The following is a 20907-nucleotide window of genomic DNA, read 5'->3' as shown; positions in this document are numbered from 1 at the left end:
CTAGTGCTCTGTATGGAATGAGCATTATATCTTTCGTCATAATATTCTGCAGTGGCAGTGTAAAGAAGCTTGTTGCTTATTATTACCCTTTAATGAAGCATGTTCTCTATAAATGCAAATTGTATTTGAGCTGTGTGGCTACAAAGCCATACCAAAACCAATACATATCCTCACATACACTAAACCACTAATCTAATCGAAGTAAATCGTAAATGGATTAAAATGGCTACAAATTATTTCAGATGTTTAGTTAAAATTGTTAGTATAACCCTAAATGTATAAAAGTGAAGCTACGATAATTACGATATTACGTAACGCGTGTTTATGCGTGTGTATGGGAGTTGTAGTTTATTTGTACTCGATTCTCTTTACAGGAAGTTCGTTACAGTGCGGTCGCAGAACTCGAAATCCCACAATGCCCCAATCGAGTACGTGCGCCCACGCTTAATGAACGCTATGACAGTATAATCCCCGCTGCTTTAGTGAGTGACAGCGCGAGAGAAGCTAGCAGATAAACGAAAATATATTCTATCGTTTATCTGTTCATTTAACCACAGAAGTAATGGACAATTCCGGGAAAGAAAAGGAGGCAATTCAGCTTATGGCTGACGCCGATAAAAAAGTGAAGTCTTCCGGCTCTTTTTTAGGAGGAATGTTTGGGTAAGCTTAAAACAGATGCTTCATTCCCTATTTATCCTATCAGTCTGCTAGCTAGCTAGTCCGTTAAAACAGCATAGTCAGTATGATCATGTTGTCAAGCTTTGGTTTTAGGTTTACCAGTCAACACTGACTGTTTATGGCATGCAAATTAAATATATACATGAATTTTATTGTAAAAGGGACCCTAGCTGTTACAGGCCGCTTTGCGCATCAATCGATAGAAATAAAGGCTTGTTTATTAAAGGAGAGCTAAATGTATTTGCAGTGATCATAATGACTTTATAATAAATCAAATAATAATAATAATAAGTGATGTGGGTTCATGACTAAGTGAAGTCTTCTGTGTTTGGCGCATTAGTGGCGCAGTGGCTGCGGCATTTACACACATTTGCTGTTTTTTTTATTTTTTTTTATTTCACTATAATAATATTAAGAAACACAGTATCACGGTACGACCACAATGGCCAAAATATTATTAGTTGATGCATTCGAGTAGGAACGTCATGACACTTTACATATATTGAATAAAAGTATATGTACAGTATATGAAAAAAAAAGAGAAAAGTGGCATGACGTTCCTATAATGTTCCTACTATTCCTATATGAATGATACATTATGCAATATTTAGTTTAATTATGCCTTGCAGTCAATATGTTTTGCTAATTTTTAATAATAGTAGATGCATTCAATATTTAAGTGTTGTTATATTTTATTAAATCAAGTTTTAAAAGTAATAATGTATTATAATTTTATTGTAATATTTTTTCATAACCTATGGTTTTAAATTTCTCAAGAACAGCTGATGTTTTATTGATATATCGCGATCATATAAGCACATATCCAGTGTTATTTATTGTAAACAAGCTCTGACCTACTACTGTGAAATGGTTTTAATTCAAATAGGTTTGATTAATATTATATGAGGCATTTCAAAAACTGACCCAATTGAATATTCCCACCGGGGCACAAGTTATCTAGGCCTTTCTGTTTATTACAGGCTATACTTTTCTGACTTCATCAAATGCACAACCAAATTTTACTTGTAAATCCTGTCCAACATTTATAAAGCATTTTACTTCTGTCTTGTAGATTTATTTGACATTAAGATATTAAAATGGACAAAAAGCCATAACTGAATTTTCTCACATCTTTCAGGGGAAATCAGAAAGTGGAAGAGGCTTGTGAGATGTACGCCAGAGCGGCCAACATGTTCAAAATGGCCAAAAACTGGAGTGGTATGTGCTTTTTAGTGGTGCAGGAATTACATTGTTCACCTTTAATAATCATTATTGCGTTATATAATGCTTAAAAGGTAATTATGTAACACACATTCAAATAATTCAAATAATATTTCAGAATGATTATCTCATGAATGCAAGTTATTATAGTTGAATCGTAAATATTGAAACAGCTTTGTTTGTAATTTACAGGAAGTATTATATGTTTTATATTCATATCGCGCTGATGAGGTTTGTGTGTTTGTTTGTACCCAGCTGCAGGCAATGCTTTCTGTCAGGCGGCCAGACTTCACATGCAGCTTCAGAATAAGCACGATTCGGCCACCAGCTACGTCGATGCGGGAAACGCCTTCAAGAAGGCAGATCCACATGGTGAGGACACCCATGACTGTAACAGAGCTGATTTATTCTGAATAATGGTTGATGCATCTCAAGAGGATAATACTGGATGAGGCCTGACTGTTGAGATGCATCAAATAATCCTAAATTTGTTCTTTAAGCAAATCTCAAACAAGAATCATTTCATCCTATATATATATATCTATTTTTTGCTGAATGGATTCATTAAAGGTACACTATGTAACTTTTTTTTCTGTTCAAAATGAACAAGATTTAAATAATGAGTCAATACATCATCCTTTCTATCTAAACTGGTTATATCTGTTAAGCCTAGTAGTGAATGTTTTATGAGCAGCAGGATAACTATATTCATCCGCACAGTCGCACAGAGCCGAAGCACAACCAAAACAATGTTCTTCCGCAAAATGCATGCAGTTTCATTTTTTAAACGCTAGAGATACATAGTGTACCTTTGAACTAAATTATTCTGATTTTATAAAACAGTTGTTTCTGTGTGAACTGAATAGTGTTGTTTTAATAGTATATACTGTTGTAGTATGCATTAATACTGCATATTAGTTTTCATTTTTAAATTTGAGGAATTTTAATTGCCTTTTCTATTGAATCCAGTTTTAAGTAAAAAAAAATCAGTACTGGAGCTGAATTTTAAAGAAGAACAGTGAGTGAAGCTCAGAAAATAAATGAAAACTGTCCTCTGACTCTATATGGCATAAGAATGAATGCCTTATTTTACTTAAAGGGACAGTTCACCCAAAAATTAGGATTCTGTCATCATTTACTCGCCCTTAAGCTGTTCTAAACCTGCATGAAAGTCTTTCTTCTGTTCACCATAAAGGATGATATTTTAAAGAATGTTGGTAACCAAACAGTTGCTGGTCTATATTAGTATGACTTCCATAGTATAGAAAAAATATATACTATGGAAGTCAATGGGGAACAGTAAATGTTTGGCTACTTATATTCTTCAAAACAACTTAATTTGTGTTCAGAAACAAAATGAATATAGGTTTGGAACAACTTGAGGATGAGTAAACGATGACAGAAATGTTTGGGTGAACGATCCCTGTAATATTAAGGGGCTTTGCAGGGCCTTTATTAAGGGCCTTTTGTTTTAAAATGAAAATGAAAGACACAATAATTCAGCAGTGTACCCATGTATGTAATAGAGAATGTTTATGTTAATATGATTCAAATGTTAATCAAATGAATTACATGTGACTAATTAGTCTATATATTATTTGTAAATGTGTATATATACTGTATATCACCAAGTAGACGAAAAAGTGCCCTTAGAATTCAATACATTTTGTTTTATTTCCATATCATTGATCATAAGTCTGACTGTCTAACTCTTCCTCCTCCTTCTCTTTAATGCTTGCAATTAGAGGCTATCAAGTGCTTAAACGCATCCATTGATATTTACACAGACATGGTAAGATGTTTTTATAGCAGTCAAAAGTCATAGTTTCATATAATGTTCAGTCAGGTTGTGTTCTGTTTTCATCTGGGTGCATTTTAAACTGCAATTCACCTTTTAGCTGTGCAGCAATCCACCAACCATTACAGGAGAAACTCCCACAGAACATTTGAACAGAATAATGAGGGCGTAAAGCATTCCTCTTCCTTCCAAAATCTAGGAGAAATTTCATAAAGTCACCAGAGCCCCTTTCACTCAGAGATTTACGGAAAATACACTGATAATGTGTCTCGGGATCATTTGATTCGGTTCATTCACAGACACACTGCCAGTGATTTCCTGGATGCATGCATTGACATCAGGATGTGATGTGTAATATCTCTGCAGCGTCTTAAGTTTGCTTATGATCTGCGATTTTTCTCTCTCAAGAAACTGTTCATGAATTTTTTTTTTGCCTAAATGATATATCTACCTGCAGAACTACACAACTACAGCGTCCGACCTGAAGTTAGTGGAGCTGACGATCGTGTAACCCACCCCTAACCCTATCTTTCACTATAACTAAACTCAACCTTAATGAATGTGAAACCCACCCAACCACTGAACCTACCTTTAAAGGGTTCGTTCACCCAAGAATGAAAATGATGTCATTAATGACTCACCCTCATGTCGTCCCAAGCCCGCAAACCTCCGTTTATCTCCGGAACACAGTTTAAGATATTTTAGATTTAGTCCGAGAGCTTTCTGTCCCTCCATTGAACATGTATGTACGGTATACTGTCCTTGTCCTGAAAGGAAATAAAGACATCATCAAAGTAGCCCATGTGACATCAGTGGGTCAGTTAGAATTTTATAAACCATCGAAAATACATTTTGGTCCAAAAATGACAAAAACTACTACTTTGTTCAGCATTGTATTGTCTTCCGGTTCTGTTGTGGATCCGCATTCAGTGGATGACGTAAGACGCGGCTGACGTGTGTAACACCAGTTTTTGTCGTTTTTGTCTGTACTGACAGCACTCGAAATGTACCAAAAAATGAGCTCAGTGATAAAATTGACTGGAGTTCTCCTTTAATGACGCTATAAGCAGTGCCAGGCCAGACTGCTGTTGTCTGCAGACTGCTGGGGGGAAAAATGGTTCTGCGGTTGGCTATTATTATAAACTAGCGCACCACGTACCTTTCCACTAAGCTGGCAAACGATCTCATCACTACGACACACCCCTTATGCCATTGGTCCTGGCTTTTGTTCACACAGGGCACGTTCATTGTTACTAGGTCCCCATCGATCCCGGTATCAATCCTGTGACGTGTTAGCGTTCACACTCAAAAAAAGCAATTCAATGGCAATTTTCTGGGATCAACTCTCTGTGTGAAAGGGGCTTAGATGAGGCTTATCATATGTATAATCTGCAAAGCGTGTAGATTAGAAATAGATTAGAAAAGCTTGATGGATACTGAATGAAATATTCATTTTATAATGTCTCCTCTGTTCTGTCCTCAGGGAAGATTCACCATCGCAGCCAAGCATCATATCACAATCGCTGAGGTGTACGAGTCCGAGCTGGTGGACATTGAGAAGGTACAAACATTTACCTTATTTATATGGCATATACTGAGAATGTAGAACGGTTTTCTATATTCTGTTGGACACTGAATTCTTCAAAGTAAATTTAGTATAAAACACATGCCTAATTTAACATGAGCTGCATTTCAATGCTGATTGAAGTTTACCTCATCTTAAAATACATTTTAGCCAGTTCGATCTCTTGCCACCGTAACGCTTTCAAGTGTAAATTAATACATTTACCGTATTAAACCGCAAACATTTAATACCCAAACAAAGCGAATAATAATAAATCATTAAGCAACCATTATTATTTTTTTTTAATTGAATTTTCATATAATACAAACATAACAAAACATCAACCATGCCCAAAAAGAATAATAATAAAAAAATGATAATAAAATAAATAAATGAAATAAAAATAAAATGATGATGATAATTACTGATAATACAATTATAATAATGTATTATTGATTATTAATTAAAATCATGCATTAAATGGGCTTTTCTTAGCAAGTTCATAAACGGTTTAGCAAAAACCCAGTTGACTCCTAGAATTTTGCTTTAATAATAATAATAAAGATAAAAAGTAATATATTATTATTGACAATTATCAATAATAAATCATTAACCAACCATCTTATAAATGATTATAAATGATTGTAATGTATCATTTATTATTCTTAATAAAGTATTATTAATAAATAATAAATGTTTACAAATAGCATGCAATCTCCTAAAACAGATTTTATATCCTTTAAAGGGATACTTCAGCTCTGGAAAGATGATGTGTATTTAAAATGGGTCATAATATAAAACTTAACGCTAAATCCTGAAGTGTCCCTTTAATAAAGTTGTTTTCTAATAATGCGCTGCTCTAGTTATTTGTTGTGGATGTAAATAAACACGTGATGTTAAACAGAACCGGTTAAGATGATTCTGTTTCTGGTTGTCCAAAGGCGATTGCTCATTATGAACAAGCTGCTGACTATTACAAAGGAGAGGAATCCAACAGGTAAGCTTGCAAATAACCAAGGGCTTGTGTTTTCCCCATTTGTTTCTAAAGGTAGGTTTTATGATTAAGGCATTTTGATGATTAGTTTAAGATTTGATATGGTCCATTTGCTTAATTTACAGCTCTGCAAACAAGTGTCTGCTGAAGGTGGCTTCATACAGCGCTCAGTTAGAACAGTACGCCAAAGCAATAGAGATTTATGAGCAGGTATTGCCATCTGTACATCCCCTGCAGATTCCTCCAACATTGCTGAGTCACTCACCAGCAGTTGCTAAATTGTAAGTGTGTGTGTGTGTGTGAGAACAGGTTGGATCCAACACCATGGACAATCCCCTTCTGAAATACAGCGCCAAAGAATACTTCTTCAAAGCTGCTTTGTGTCACTTCATCGTGGACGAGCTAAACGCAAAGGTCAGTTCTCGGTTGAGGATGCACAGGTTGATACGGAGAGCTGATACAGATGATGTGTATGATTTCTTTCTGTTGTAGCTCGCTATTGGAAAGTATGAAGAGATGTTTCCAGCCTTCTCAGATTCAAGAGAATGCAAACTTCTAAAGGTTTGTGATTTATCATTTTTAATCAGGGTGGATTAGACTAGAAAAAATCAAGTCTGCTTGCATTGAAGGACTCTTTCGATTAAGTTTTCCATTAAAGAGCAATATTTCACAGATGTAATTTTTGATTTTTAAAGTATGAGCCACGTGAATTGCGTAAATCATATAAACAAATGGTTGGGGTCGGTATGATTTAATTACTAAATAAACTAAAAAAATATAAAGTCTGACATGGTGCATGTTTCAGCATTTCAGTTTCGATTCACAGTAAATGTCTCTGCAAGTGCTGTGTGTTTGAGTCACTTAAACCCTGCATTTGGGAACGCAACATGACCAGGTTTAGTGTAACTTGTGTCTTTCCATATATTTAAAATATTAAAACCAAATATATATTTCCCTCATATTTTGATGGTTTAATCGAACTTGTGGGGTCATTAAAAACAAATATCCCCTCCAGAGTTCACTTTTGGCCTCTACCCCCAAAAAACAGGAGCTCATTACAGGTTAAGGTTTGCAGGTTAAGGTTCGACTATTGCCCTTTTTTTTACGTATTAGAAAATAAAGTTCACATTGGTTATCCTAGTAACATTCGAAAACGGTTATTCAAATTGGGAATAAATTATATAAAGAAAACGAGAAAAGGACGTTCCCCATCAATCAAACATCAAGTTGTGCATCTCTTTCGATAATGAATAATTATAGTTTTTGTCCTTACAGAAACTTCTAGAGGCCCATGAGGAGCAAAATGCAGAGGCTTTCACAGAAGCGGTAAGACTTCACATTAACATCTTTTCATTATATTCGTAAAAATGTAATTTAACTGATTTTTTTGTATATATATATATAGATAGATGCATACATACATCCATTGATTTATATATATATATTGTATACACTCACACACACACACACACACACACACACACACACACACACACACACATATATATATATATATATATATATATATATATATAAAAGGTAGGGGGGAAGTAGGTTGTTATTTTTGCAATTTATTTTGGTGACTCTAATAGCACAGAAATCTAATTTTAGTTTTATTAATATTTTGAATTGGCTTTTATTTGTATATTCTTAGTTAATCAAAATATTGCTGTTTAGGTTTAATTTTTAATTTATTGTTGTAGTTAATCAACTTCAGTTTATTGCCTTTCACATTTTACTCAAGTTTATGTTTTTCAACTAATATTTATATTTTATTTCTGAAACGTTTTAGTTATTGATAGAGTAGTGTTCATTCTTCCAAAGTTCCTCTATAATATATGATGATAAGAGTTGTTCTCTCCATCTTTTAGGTGAAGGAGTTTGACTCCATCTCACGCCTGGACCAGTGGCACACCACCTTGCTCCTGCGGATCAAGAAGACCATTCAGGGCGACGAGGAGGGGGACCTCAAATGATCTGGACCACCCACTGCATGGCACATTCTTTCCCCACGTCCATTTCACATCAGTTTTGTGCAATGGCCAAGTCCAGGTTTCCCAAAAACAGTATGTCAAAATGTATTGCTACAACATTTCTAGAGAATATACTTCTAAGCCTGTACTGTTAACATTGATATCCAGTTATATAATATAGCACATATCAAAATTTAGCACAGCAGTTGAAAGATGTGCTCTGGTTTCCCTGTTGCGTTACGAGGATATTTCTGGAAACACGGAGCGAACCGGTTCATGAGATTTGAGGGAGTTTGAGATAGTCCTCTGGTTATTTCGCAACAGTCACTGAATTGTAACGTGCTAGAGCTGCATGAATTGTACAGATATAATTATCGAGTCAGTGCTGCAGGATCGTGTGTTTTGAATAATGTTATTTAGACATTGTCTTTATTTGTGCAGTTTTTGTAGTCTGCTCTCACACTAGTTGGCATGCAGGCCTCAACGCAGCTGTGCGTTGTCTCATTTTATGTCTCATTCTCCATGTCTCATTTTAATCAGACATTCATGCAGCGCTGAGAATTTCACTTTCCCATAATCCACCATTTTGAATTGGAGTTTAAATTCTTACAAAAAAATGTCTTAATCACGTCATAACTGATGGAAATGATTTCTTTTTTATCGACTTTTGGATTGTTTTCTTAAATATATATTTATTTAATTTAATTATTATCTGAAATATTATTATTATTATTATTATTACTGTAATGATATTATAATTAGTTCAGAAATATTATAAACATTATAATTCTCATAACATTAGTTAAAAAATCCATTTAACTATCTATTTTTACACCGTCTCGTTTGTTAAATCTCCATCAGCAAAGTTGTAAAATCCTTGTATAACCTTTATTAACATGCTCTATGTGTGTGTGTCGTGTTGTGAATACAAAGCTCATGTACTCTCCACTCCTGTGGTCTTTAGCAGCGCATGTCATTCTGTGTTTCACGTGTCGTAACGTCTGTATTTTACCATATTCTAGAGTTTTTAAGAAGCCATGAAGACGTACCAAACAATGTACTTTCCCACAGAGCAGCTGATGTCTTTACTGAATGTCTGTGAGAATGTACAGAAATAAAAACCCATATTCAATTGGGTACATGATTCAGTTTTATCAGTTTCTGCCTAAATAGTGGTTTTCGCCAAGCCTAGCATCATTATTATGTATTCTATTATCTATTCCGTGTTACATTTTGACGAGTAACTAGCTTTGGACATGATCAAATCACATGGATAGTTAAGGAAAGTAAATATAAATATATATATTTTTTTATTATAGGCCCTTATATATATATATATATATATATACACACACATACATGCATATATACATAATTTTAGTTTGGGGTCGATAAGATTTATTAATGTTTTTTTTATTTATTTATTTATTTTTTTTAAGTAGTCTCTTCTGCTCAACAAGGCTACATTTATTTGATTAAAAATACAATAAAAACAAAAATATTACAAATAATTGTTATATACATAATTTATACATTTTTAATTTATAATTTATACATATTTCAAAGAATTGTTTTTTATTTTATCTATTTTAAAATGTAATTTATTCATGTGATCATAGCTGAATTTTCATTTCAGTGTCACATGATCCTTCAGAAATCATTTTAATACACTGATTTTCTGTTCAAGAAACATTTCTTCTTATTATTAATTTAATTTAAATACAAATATTTTAAAACATTATAAATGTATTAACTGTCACTTTCACACTATAAACGCAATGCTTCCATGTTGAAGAAAATTATTAATTATTTCTGACCCCAAACTTTTGAATGGCTGTGTATATAAATGAGTGTGTGTGTATTTATATTATACGTATATTTTCAGTGCCCAGATTTTTCCTAGAAAGGATAAATTTTTACTTATATTCACTTATTTCAACACAATCCAAAATGAAAACAAAAAATGTTTTAAGCCTTAATAATTATGTTTTTTTTAAAGGTCATCATGGGCCAACTTTGGCCTGGTTTGAGCATCTCTGATCTATAAGACAAAAAGGAAGCTGAATTCAATGCACACTTTATTGAATGATTTTAAGGAGTGTTATCATGGTTGCAAATAATTATACACATAATAGGTAATTTGTGGTCACATGTGCGTCATTTGAAATGTGTATTTGTAGTGTGGAGCATAATAAATATCAGTGAAAATCATTACTGAGAACAAAAGCTAATATTTGGTTTATAAAAAAAAAAAACAAGAGAAGAATTTAACATTGTGATTTAAGTACAGTGCTAATTACATTTATAGATAATTTCTCCAATCATTACGCAAAAAAAAAAAGTATTTACAATGATAATTTGAAGCAATTGTTTGATTCTGTTTTTTTGCAACTGAAGTTGATATAATCTACTCGGCACCCTCTTCTACTGAGACTCCTATGGTGTTTGAAGCATCTGCAGTGTGTATGCTTTCACTGACTTCCTGTTGAATGTCTGCACAGTCCGTCTCCTCAAGCACAACAGACTGGACCGCTACACACTCTTCAACTGCAGCCGAAGCCAGGACGTTCTCGGTTTCATCGGCTCCTGATGCTGCGGCTTCCGTTGCTGGAGCCAATATGGCGTCTGAAACGTGACCGGTGACCGTGATGGGCACAGAACTGGATGTCGACGGCGAGACGCTGATGGAAAAGGGAACGGTCACGGGCATCCCGACCGGAGAAGCACCCAGAGAGATCAAGCTGGTGCCGTCTGTGGTGACCAATGGCTGCAGTTGTGTTCCCGCGGGCACTTCGGTCTGGATGACTGTGAGGCCGCCCAGGGCGTTCTGGCTGACCAGCGCGATGGTTCCAGGTACGGCCCAGTCTCCAGAAATGGTCACGGGTTCTCCTGACACAGTCAGCACTTCTTGGGGCTTCGATGTGTCGCTCTGATGACCCTGTGCTTCAGGAACAGATCCCGCTGTCTTGTCCTTTTTCTGAGAAGAGCCCTTGGGTTTCTTGGCTCTGTCTTCAACATTTCCCTCCAAAACAACCAGGAAGTTCTTCCATGGAGTTTGTTTGTCATGAGTCTGCATATGGAAAAAGTTTGACTATATTAATGGAGTTCACTTTTCAAAAAACTTTTGCTGATAATTTACTCACCCCCATGTCATTCAAGATGTCTTCCGTCGAAAAGAAATTAAGGTTTTTGATGAAAACATTCCAGGACTTTCTCCATATAATGGACTTAAATGGGAACCAAACGGTTCAAGGTCCAAAAGACAGTTTCAGTGCAGCTTCAAAGGGCTTTAAAAGACTCAAGACGATGAATAAGGGTCTTATCTAGAACCCTTCGAGTCATGACTCAAAAAGATTTGTTCGTTTTGAGGAACAAGTTTGAACAGGAGAGTCACGAACACTCGAGCATTTGTGCTTATAAAACGTAAACTTTTTTATTTATTTTTTAAATGAGCGATCGTTTCGCTTGATAAGACCCTTATTCATCGTCTGGTGTCATTTAAAGCCCTTTGAAGCTGCATTGAAACTGTCTTTTGGACCTTGAACCGTTTGGTTCCCATTGAAGTCCATTATAAGCAGAAAATTATGGAATGTTTTCATCAAAAACCTTAATTTCTTTTCGACTGAAGAAAGAAAGATATGGACATCTTGGATGACATGGGGGTGAGTAAATTATCAGCAAAAGTTTTTTTAAAAGTGAACTACTCCTTTAATGCGTTCTTGCTGATCAAAACTAATTTCTTTCAAAAGTTAGGAAACATCAGTAGTAGGCATACTGGCACCTATAAAAACACTTACAGCCCTCTCCGCACTTTTTCCACCATTTATAGTAAAATACATCATGATTTAATGGTGCAATGCAATGACCTGAAAGCCCATGGGCATGAATATTTTTTATAGGCGCTATAAACCCACTTATAAAACCGTGCTGAGTAAAATGGCAGGTTCTTTACCATAGTGTGTCGGCGTACGGTGGATTTGTCTGTGAACGTTCTCCCACACATGCTGCACATGTACGGCTTCTCTCCTGTGTGGATTCTCTGATGTCTCTGCAGGGCGTTGAGTTGAGTGAACTGCTTATCACATTCCTTACAATGATACGGCCTTTCACCTGTGAAGAAAGCAGAGTCAAAACAGGTAGTTCAGGTTTTCACAATCCTGTGACTGTACATCAGTTGTGCATTGCTTGTTGAACTATACAACACTTTGAACATGCTAATGAACTATATTACTAATGTACTTTAATGTTACTGTACATCAAACTGCTTTTTATACTTTCAATATGCTTTCGAGAGCATTTGAGCTCTACTTGAGTGAAATGCACAGCCTTGTGAGGAATACCTGTGTGTATTTTCATATGCTGGTGGAGGGAGTTCCTCTGAGCAAACGCTCTTTTGCAGGTTTCGCATTTGTAGGGTCTGAATCCTGAATGGATTCTGTTGTGATGTTTCAGGTATTCTTTGGATGCGAAGCTCTTCCCACAGTTCTCGCACATGAACGGCTTTTCCCCTAGAGAAGAGGGAGTCGTTATCTTTTGCCCTCATATTATTTCTCTTTCAGTAACAAGAACCAGTTGGCTCACCTGTGTGGCATCTCCTGTGGTAAGACAGCATGTGGTTCTGGGTAAATCTGGCATCACAGAGGTCACAGGCGAAAGGTTTCTCTCCAGTGTGGATCCTGGAAAAATGGGTAAATAGTTAATGCGCAACCCAAGATGTTCATTCAGATCACACTTTCAGTGTTTGTAATATTAAATACATTTTTAAACAATTATGATCGCTCTAATTTTCTTTTTCTGCACTAGTGTTCTAAAATGTATTTTTTCACCAGGTATGAAGCGTATTTTTTGTCCAAATATTGGCCATCATATTATATTAAATGATATTAAATAAAATATGATATGCTATATATGATTAAATTATATATTATATTAATTTAATTAAATTACACACTGCCCAGCCCCCCCCAAAAAAGTTGTGTTTGGATTTAAAGGAGTAGTTCACGTTTGCTGATAATTTACTCACCCCCATGTCATCCAAGATGTCCATGTCATTCTTTCTTCAGTCGAAAAGAAGGTTTTTGATGAAAACATTCCAGGATTTTTCTCCATATAATGGTCTTCAATGGGAACCAAACGGTTCAAAAGACAGTTTCAGTGCAAACTGTTAAAGGGTTTTTCTGTGACTCCTGTTCAAACTCGTTTATCAAAACGAACGAATGTTTTCCTGAGTCAATTTCGTTCGTTGAATGAAACAAATGCCACAAAAAAAGATTTGTTCGTTTTGATGAACGAGTTCGAACAGGAGAGTCACGAACGCGCATCACAGAACAGAGCAAGGTGAGCATTTGAGCTTATAGAATTGTATTTATTTATTTTTTTAATGAGCGATCGTTTCGCTTGATAAGACCCTTATTCATCGTCTGGATTCGTTTAAAAGCCCTTTGAAGCTGCACTGAAACTGTCATTTGGACCTTGAACCATTTGGTCCCCATTGAAGTCCATTATATGGAGAAAAATCCTGGAATGTTTTCATCAAAAACCTTAATTTCTTTTCGACTGAAGAAAGAAAGACGTGGACATCTTGGATGACATGGGGGTGAGTAAATTATCAGCAAAAGTGAACTACTCTTTTAACCAGTGCATCCCGTATATGTTACCTTTGATGTGTCTTGAGGGCTGAGCTCTGGGAGAATCTGGATCCACACTCGTCGCACTTGAAGGGTTTGTCCCCCGAGTGTGTCCTCTCATGCAGAGTCAGGGCCGTTTTGGAGCTCAGAGATTTGCCGCAGATGTGGCAGTAGTGCCTGTCCGTGCCGCCCTCGTGCACCTGCCGCCTGTGGCGGGTCACGTCCTTCTTGCGCTTGAAGGTTTTGTTGCAGATGTCGCAGGGGAAGAGCCTCTCGTCGTTGTGCACGTGCCGCTGGTGGATTTTCAGGTTGCAGCGGTTGGCGAACGTCTGCTCGCAGATGTCACAGCGGAACGTGGTGTCCATTTGAACCCCGTGGCTGACCTTCAAGTGTTTCAGGAAGCTCTTCTCGTAGTAGAAGGAGCGGCTGCATTGCTCACACCTGTATTTTGCTGCTCCTTTCTTGATCTCCTTCTCGGCTTGGTCGGCTTCGTCCACCTCGTCCGCGTCCTCAAAGGGCATGAAGTCTGATTCTTGCGGGTCTTCCTCAGGCACACCGTGAGGTGACTCGGACCCACCTTCATCGCAAGCGTCTTTTTTCCCCAAAGCGTCCTGAGATGGTTCTGCTTCTGGGTCATGTGACGTCTGTTCTTCTTCTGCTGCTGTGTCAGAATCATCAAATGTTTCCGTTTGCGTCTTTGACTTTTTCAGAGGGAAGTCCACAGAGACTCTGCGACCTGCCAACCTCCTGCTTCTCCTGCCGTGCACGTCCGGTTCCGTCTCCTTCACATTTTCAGACACTTTTACTGTCTTTTTTCTCTTTATGGCTCTTTTAACACATTCTTGTTTTTTCTTGACTTTAGTCGTTTTTGAATCCACGTCATCTTTCTGTAGAGATTCGGCTGAAACGGTGCTGGGAATTTCGGCCTCGCAAGCATCCACTAAGTCTGGGCACTTCAAGAGATTAGCCATTTCTAATACGGTACTGATGTAACTTTTCTCCACCTCCATTTTCCCAGAATACACATACTCCAAGAATTTTGCAAACGCAATTGGTGAAATGTCACACAGGAAAATCTTTTTCAATTGGTCATTAGATAAGAGATGGGATTTGAAGTAGCCACTGGATGCGGCGAGGACCACCTGATGGACCTCAAACTCCTCCAGCTCTCCTTGAAAATCCACCTGCACCGTGATGTCACACAGGTTTCCCATGGTCCTCAGCTTCCACATGGCATTGAGCAGATTTTTATGGTGACAGCTGGATTGCAGTTGAACAAATCCATCACTCATCTTCTATGGTTTCTGCAGCTGCCACAACATAAATGAGGTAAGTCATTAACAGACACATGTATAATACATATACACAACACAATATATATATGCATTTACTGTGACACATTTCGATATATGTGTATTTTCTTTTTTTCAAACACAGACAATTAAACACCTTATAAATCACTTTTAAAATTAATATAACCCTTGTATTTCTGTACTAAAGCCTTTTTAGCTATGTATGTTTAGTCGAATGTTGTAACGTTACATGCTAAACTTTAGCTTTGTAGGTCATGGTAACGGCCAAATCAATTTCTCTCAGTCTCATTTAAACTTCTTTATTCACATAACTATTTATACGTGTTTATTTATCTGCTTTGGAGCGAAAACCGTCAAGAGAAAATAAAAGGGGACGCTAAAGCAGTTAGCATCTTAGCTTTGTCTCAGGTATTAGAAACTGAGCTAATGAAATTTCAGAGAGAAATACAGGTGATTAGATCAGATGTTTAATGTCCATCGGTGACATGTCGTGAAAGGAGGGTTTGCATTGCAGGCTGGAGATTTCTTACCGTAAGGCCAGTAAAACGGCAGCCCTGTACAAATCAAATCCACGGGCACAACAAGAGTATTTCCGGTAGAACGCGCACTCAACGCACACTAGAGCAGAAGGCATCATGGGAAATTGCGTTTTTCTTTTCGAGATCGTCTGGATGTGTGGGGTATTTTAAAATGACATATAATAATAATAATACACTTTATTTAAGTAAATAATACAAAATTAATCAAATAAAATGTCAAATTATCATAAAAATGTAAAACTGCAAATACTTAGCCTACGTTTTTTTAAGTTTTTATTAACTTACGTTTAGATGATTTTGTCTGATTAAAAAAATAAGTTATTATTTTTTTTTTATTCTTATATTTTTTTTATTAATGCTGAGAACAGGAACATACAAAAGAGAAAGCATACGTAGCTAGCTACATCACATAATATAGGCTAAACCAAAACAATAAAGGAGACAATAAATAAATAAAAAAATAAATAAAAAAAAGGGAAATAGGGTCATTAAATCACATAAAAATGTTTCACATGAAGAGATTAAAGGCAGATTCTAATAGTCCTTATGGCTAGTTAATATTAAAGGCTTTTAAAGGCTTTATGAATCAATCAGGTAATGTTTTACATTTTCAGACGGTATTTTTCTACATAATTTGTACTACAGTTTTTGTTTAGTTCTAAAGACATGTCAGGGGTGGTGGAAAAATAGTGCCTATGCTGTAAACACAACCACCCACCCACTCTGTGCCTGTGGCTTGACCTTTGCTGAACAAGATATTGCTCTTAAAATACTAAAGGGCAACTGAGTGCATGGGTAAACTACTGTGACCACCCTGTTACTATTCTTGCCTGCGAATGCATACAAGGACGTCTGCAATCTGCTATAATCTACATGCATTTTGGGAGGAAATAAAGACAAGTCAGCAGTTCTTTTTCTCTGTTTCTCAGACCATACAAGTGCAGGTCTAAAGGGATTTGTGTGGCCTTCAAATGCAATCCAAAACACCAGCGTCAAGACTCATGTTCACAGACTGGCAGAGATAAAAATATAGATGAAGCCTAACAAGCTTAGTTTTAGGTTTTATTACAGAGCTACTGGCAGTAAATCTCTGCTAGTAAAGGAATGAGCTCAGAATTGAATCACACAAAATTGCACCGCACTGTTTTAAACACATTTTCTGATGTTATTTAAAGCCTGTAGCTACGTGCCATTGTTTATTCTCAAGATGCACACCAGTAATGTTTTCTTTTCTTTTTCTAAAGCACGTTGATAAATGTCTTTGAAACTATAGGCCTATGAATAGCAATATATTTATGCAAATGCAATATATAAACTATACAATATGTGAATGATATATGCCACTCTCACAATGCAAGGGACCTAAAAACATAGAATCCCATAAAAGAACATTTTATAATCTAAAAAAACATTTTTTAGTTTAAATATAACATTTTGTGCAATGGAAATGAGCCGTTGAGCTCGGTAAAGCTGCGGTTTCCTCCTAATCTCTAACCGTTTCTCCTCTTAATCTCCTCCATATCACTTTAAAATATACTATTCTGTGCAGAATTCAAATGAACGGATTTATTTTGTGGTCTGTGCTGACTCGAGCATGTGATCCGCTCTGTGTATCATTCATGTCTCTGGACCGAAGCAGATAGTTTGTGTGTGTGTGTGTGTGTGCACTGCGATGGTTTGCTTGACACTACCTGGAAACCAGACTTCATTTTTACCCAAAGCACATTTACATTGTCTGAATCATTCCCTATGCCCTATATAGTGCACTATGTGCCATTCACCACATAGAAAATAGTAAATGTGTGAACAAGTGACCAGCCGTAGCGTCTATTAATAGAGTAGGGGCGGAGCTTCGTATTCTACAGAGCATTTGATTGGACAGAAAATCTGATGAGAAGCTGAAGTGCAGAGTGATGTCATATAAAATCATCAATCTGTATTGGCAGAAGTGAGAGACTGTACATTTTAAATGCTTATATCTTCTGAATGCGAAGATGGAGGAGCACACTGTAAAAAAAGTATTTTCAAGATTTGTAATCACAACATTTTGTCTTTTGACAAATCAACTTAAATAATTTATTTAGTTCAGATAACTTATTATTTTGAGTTTTTGATGATTAAATCAATCTCCTTCATTGTATTAACTCACTTTTTCCAGTTCAATCAACTTAAAATTTCAAGGCAACAGGTTACTTAATTTTTTTAAGTTAAACCAACAATATTTTTTTTTTACAGTGCACACTATCTCATAGATAACAGTAAAACTAACATATTCATACTAAAAGCCAAAAAACTTTAATTTTTATTTCATGGGGTCTTTAAATGAATATAAATAACATTCATAAAACCCGCAGAAACCTACTAGCTCATGCCACCAGATGGCGCTGTTGCAAACAGATTATTTAGTTGATAATGGAAACCTAGACCTGAGCTTGGTATGCATGTCCGGCCTCTGCACAGTTACATTTGATCCCCTGCATTAATTTGATCTGGACAAAACCTCCCGCTAGACTCTGAAAACTAAACACAGACATGGAAATACAGTGCAGTAATGTGGAACCCCTCTATAATAGTAAGGACATGTCAAGTTTAAACTGACTAAAAGTGACAGAGGCATTTCTAAAGCTTCCACTGCCAAGATATTTTCCCCTCAACTGCGGTCCCGTTTTACGCACAACGTGAGGTTTCACAAAATAATACCCTGTCTTTGTTATTAATGATCTGTTGATAGAAAACTGGACTCTTTCTTTATTCATTCGAGGCATGATCTATCATGCTAATCAGATGCAAGTTTAGGCATTTTCTGTGTGTTAGTCCTCCAGGATTCACCAGGGGGTTTGCGTGGTCTGCCAAAGCACTCTTTATTGACATAGGAAATCCATATGCCTTGCATTTCCCTTAATGAGTTCTGCAAGTGCGCGGCTCCTTCCGGTGACTCATGCTGCACTTGTGTGGACCGGAGACTGTGGTTTTCCATTTACCTCTGGAGCTCCGCCACGGCGTCTGTGCTGCTGTAACCCGGCACGCTTTCAAACCCAGACAGCTACAGAGAAAGCCTCCCTCTCCCCCGGCTCGAAACAATGGAGCCACATCTGCCCCAGTGCATTATGGTAGGCTGCATGTTGGTCTGGAAATCTTTTTTGAGTGTCGGGGAGACTCGGAGGAATACTTAGGTCACACTTAACGCCAATAAACGCAGAAATATCTTAACAAGGAAGACTTCAAGAAGAAGTGGCGTAGTGAAACACTTTTTAAACGGTAACTTGCCTGCCAAACACAATAATGGCATTGAGTAGTTTTCTCTCACTTTGAGGCCTGTTAATATTATTAATGAGACCAGAACTACTTGTCACAAGTACTCTATATCTCAGTCACTACAACACAAAAATTACAATATCATATGTTTACCATAGAGCCAACTGTTGTAGGCTACGTTCAACTGTGTTTACATAATTTTACAATTCAACGCAAAAAAAAATAATGTTGGGATTGTGATCAATAAGTTATGACAGCAGCATGTTTTAATTGCTTTAACTCATCAAAATAAGTACATTTTCAACTTTTGTCATTGGTTATACACGATTCAACTCATTTTTTTAAAGCCAGTTAAATTAAATTTAAGTTGAACTGACTTAAACATCCAAGTTGACTGTGCTTAAAAATGAAGGCTTTAAGGCTTTTTTTTAATGAAATGGCTGTTGGTTCAACTTAAAGCAACCTGGTTGCCTTAAAATTGTGATTTAAAAATTTGAGTTTGATTCAATTGATTCAACAGAAACTCAAAATATTATGTTATCTGAACGACTTTGATTATCTAAGTTGATTGAAAAAATTTGAGTTTACAAATCGCGAAAATAATTTTTAGAGTGTAGCTTTGATATTTTGATATTTCATTTTCCGTTCTTATATAGGCCTATATATATATATATATATATATATATATATATATATATATATAATATTATTTTTCTTCTGTTTTCTTTTCTTATTGATATAGTTGATGTATCTATTATTTTTGTAATTTTTTGACTTATTCTTATTGATATAGTTGATGTATCTATTATTTTTGTAATTGTTTGACTTTTGAGTATTAACTTTTTTGTTGTGAGGACTTGTTAATGTTTGTTTCTATACTGAAATAGGCTTTCAGAATCTAATTTTGCTGCAGTAAACAGCTGATAATATAACATTTAGCCTCAAGGAGCAAATATTTAACCATTACGGGGTTCGGGAATTTGTTGTGTTTCAGTTGATATAGGGAAATTATTAAAATATTACAGATGCTACAACAAAATGTAAAAATGGCAGCAGATATTTTCAAATTTTATAGTGGACTGAAGGAACCCAAACAAACCCAAACTCTGAAAATATCTTCTGTATTTATATTGGAGGTTTTAGTAGATGCCACCAAAGTGACCAAAACAACCAGTTAGTGTTTAAATGCTCTGGTTATGAGCTGCTTTCCTCCTGTATTGCTGGAATCGGGAAATGTTGTCCTTGACTGACCCGACGTTGCTCTGAATTCTATCCCTTTTTCTGGAAAACAACAGTATGTTGGACTGGAGTGACTTTTAATACAAAATAACCACTTAAATCTCTGCCTGGTTTTAGATTTAACCACATTGTTAATAGTCTTCCAGTCAAACATTCCAGGCCAATGTTCCTCTGTGGTTGCTATTTCTTCCATCTCAATTCAAAATAAATGTTATCATGGACAATACTTTGCTTGAAACTCAATATGCGCCTGTAAGATGACCAACAATTTTTCAGCAGATGCAATGTGTGTAATGATGTCCTGTATTAGATGACAGGGTTTAAACTCTTTAACTTCCTGAGCATGTTTCTTTCCAGTTGAATTTACAGACCATCATGAAGCATTTAATGTCAATACACTTGAACAAAGAAAGACGTTTGGAAGCGTTTAACCTGCTTTTGGAGCTGTACACTTTTAGAAAAAAAGATTCAGTGGGATATAGGGTTATTTTCTCGATATAGGTCTTAAAACGATTTCATTTGGTTTACAAGCTGTTTAATTCATACAATTTAATTAAAATAAACACCTCAGCCAGCACTACAATGCAGTCTTGTCTTCGTTTTACAAAAGTACACCCTTAAGAAAAGGCTCTATAAAGGGTTCTGCAAAGCGCTTCGTATATACACTCTAAAAATTGCTGGGTTGTTTTAACCCAACTTTGGGTCA

At 36.1% G+C, this 20907-nt stretch overlaps 2 protein-coding genes across 2 annotated transcripts; one reads left to right on the top strand and one right to left on the bottom strand.

The window, feature by feature from the left end:
• Window positions 1-456: 456 nt before the first annotated feature.
• Window positions 457-9372, top strand: napbb (N-ethylmaleimide-sensitive factor attachment protein, beta b). Its single transcript, XM_039648129.2, has 11 exons — window positions 457-660; window positions 1817-1896; window positions 2155-2271; window positions 3645-3691; window positions 5181-5258; window positions 6203-6258; window positions 6381-6465; window positions 6565-6669; window positions 6748-6816; window positions 7531-7581; window positions 8127-9372. Exons 1-11 carry the CDS (start codon window positions 563-565, stop codon window positions 8229-8231), a joined length of 891 nt encoding a protein of 296 aa, XP_039504063.1. The 5' UTR covers window positions 457-562; the 3' UTR covers window positions 8232-9372.
• A 764-nt stretch (window positions 9373-10136) lies between these two features.
• On the bottom strand, window positions 10137-15776 carry gzf1 (GDNF-inducible zinc finger protein 1). Its single transcript, XM_039648155.2, has 6 exons — window positions 15699-15776; window positions 13886-15165; window positions 12810-12904; window positions 12569-12736; window positions 12181-12338; window positions 10137-11298 (listed from the first exon to the last, which is right to left on the bottom strand). The coding sequence occupies exons 2-6, from the start codon at window positions 15145-15147 to the stop codon at window positions 10636-10638; spliced, it is 2346 nt and encodes a 781-aa protein (XP_039504089.2). The 5' UTR covers window positions 15148-15165; window positions 15699-15776; the 3' UTR covers window positions 10137-10635.
• Window positions 15777-20907: the final 5131 nt, after the last annotated feature.

This window comes from Pimephales promelas, chromosome 13 (assembly GCF_988280905.1).
Source record: "Pimephales promelas chromosome 13, fPimPro1.hap1.1, whole genome shotgun sequence".
In the NCBI taxonomy this organism is placed as follows: Eukaryota; Metazoa; Chordata; class Actinopteri; order Cypriniformes; family Leuciscidae; genus Pimephales; species Pimephales promelas.
The sequence above is the reverse complement of the archived record's forward strand: the minus strand, read 5'-3'. Positions and strand labels throughout refer to the sequence as shown.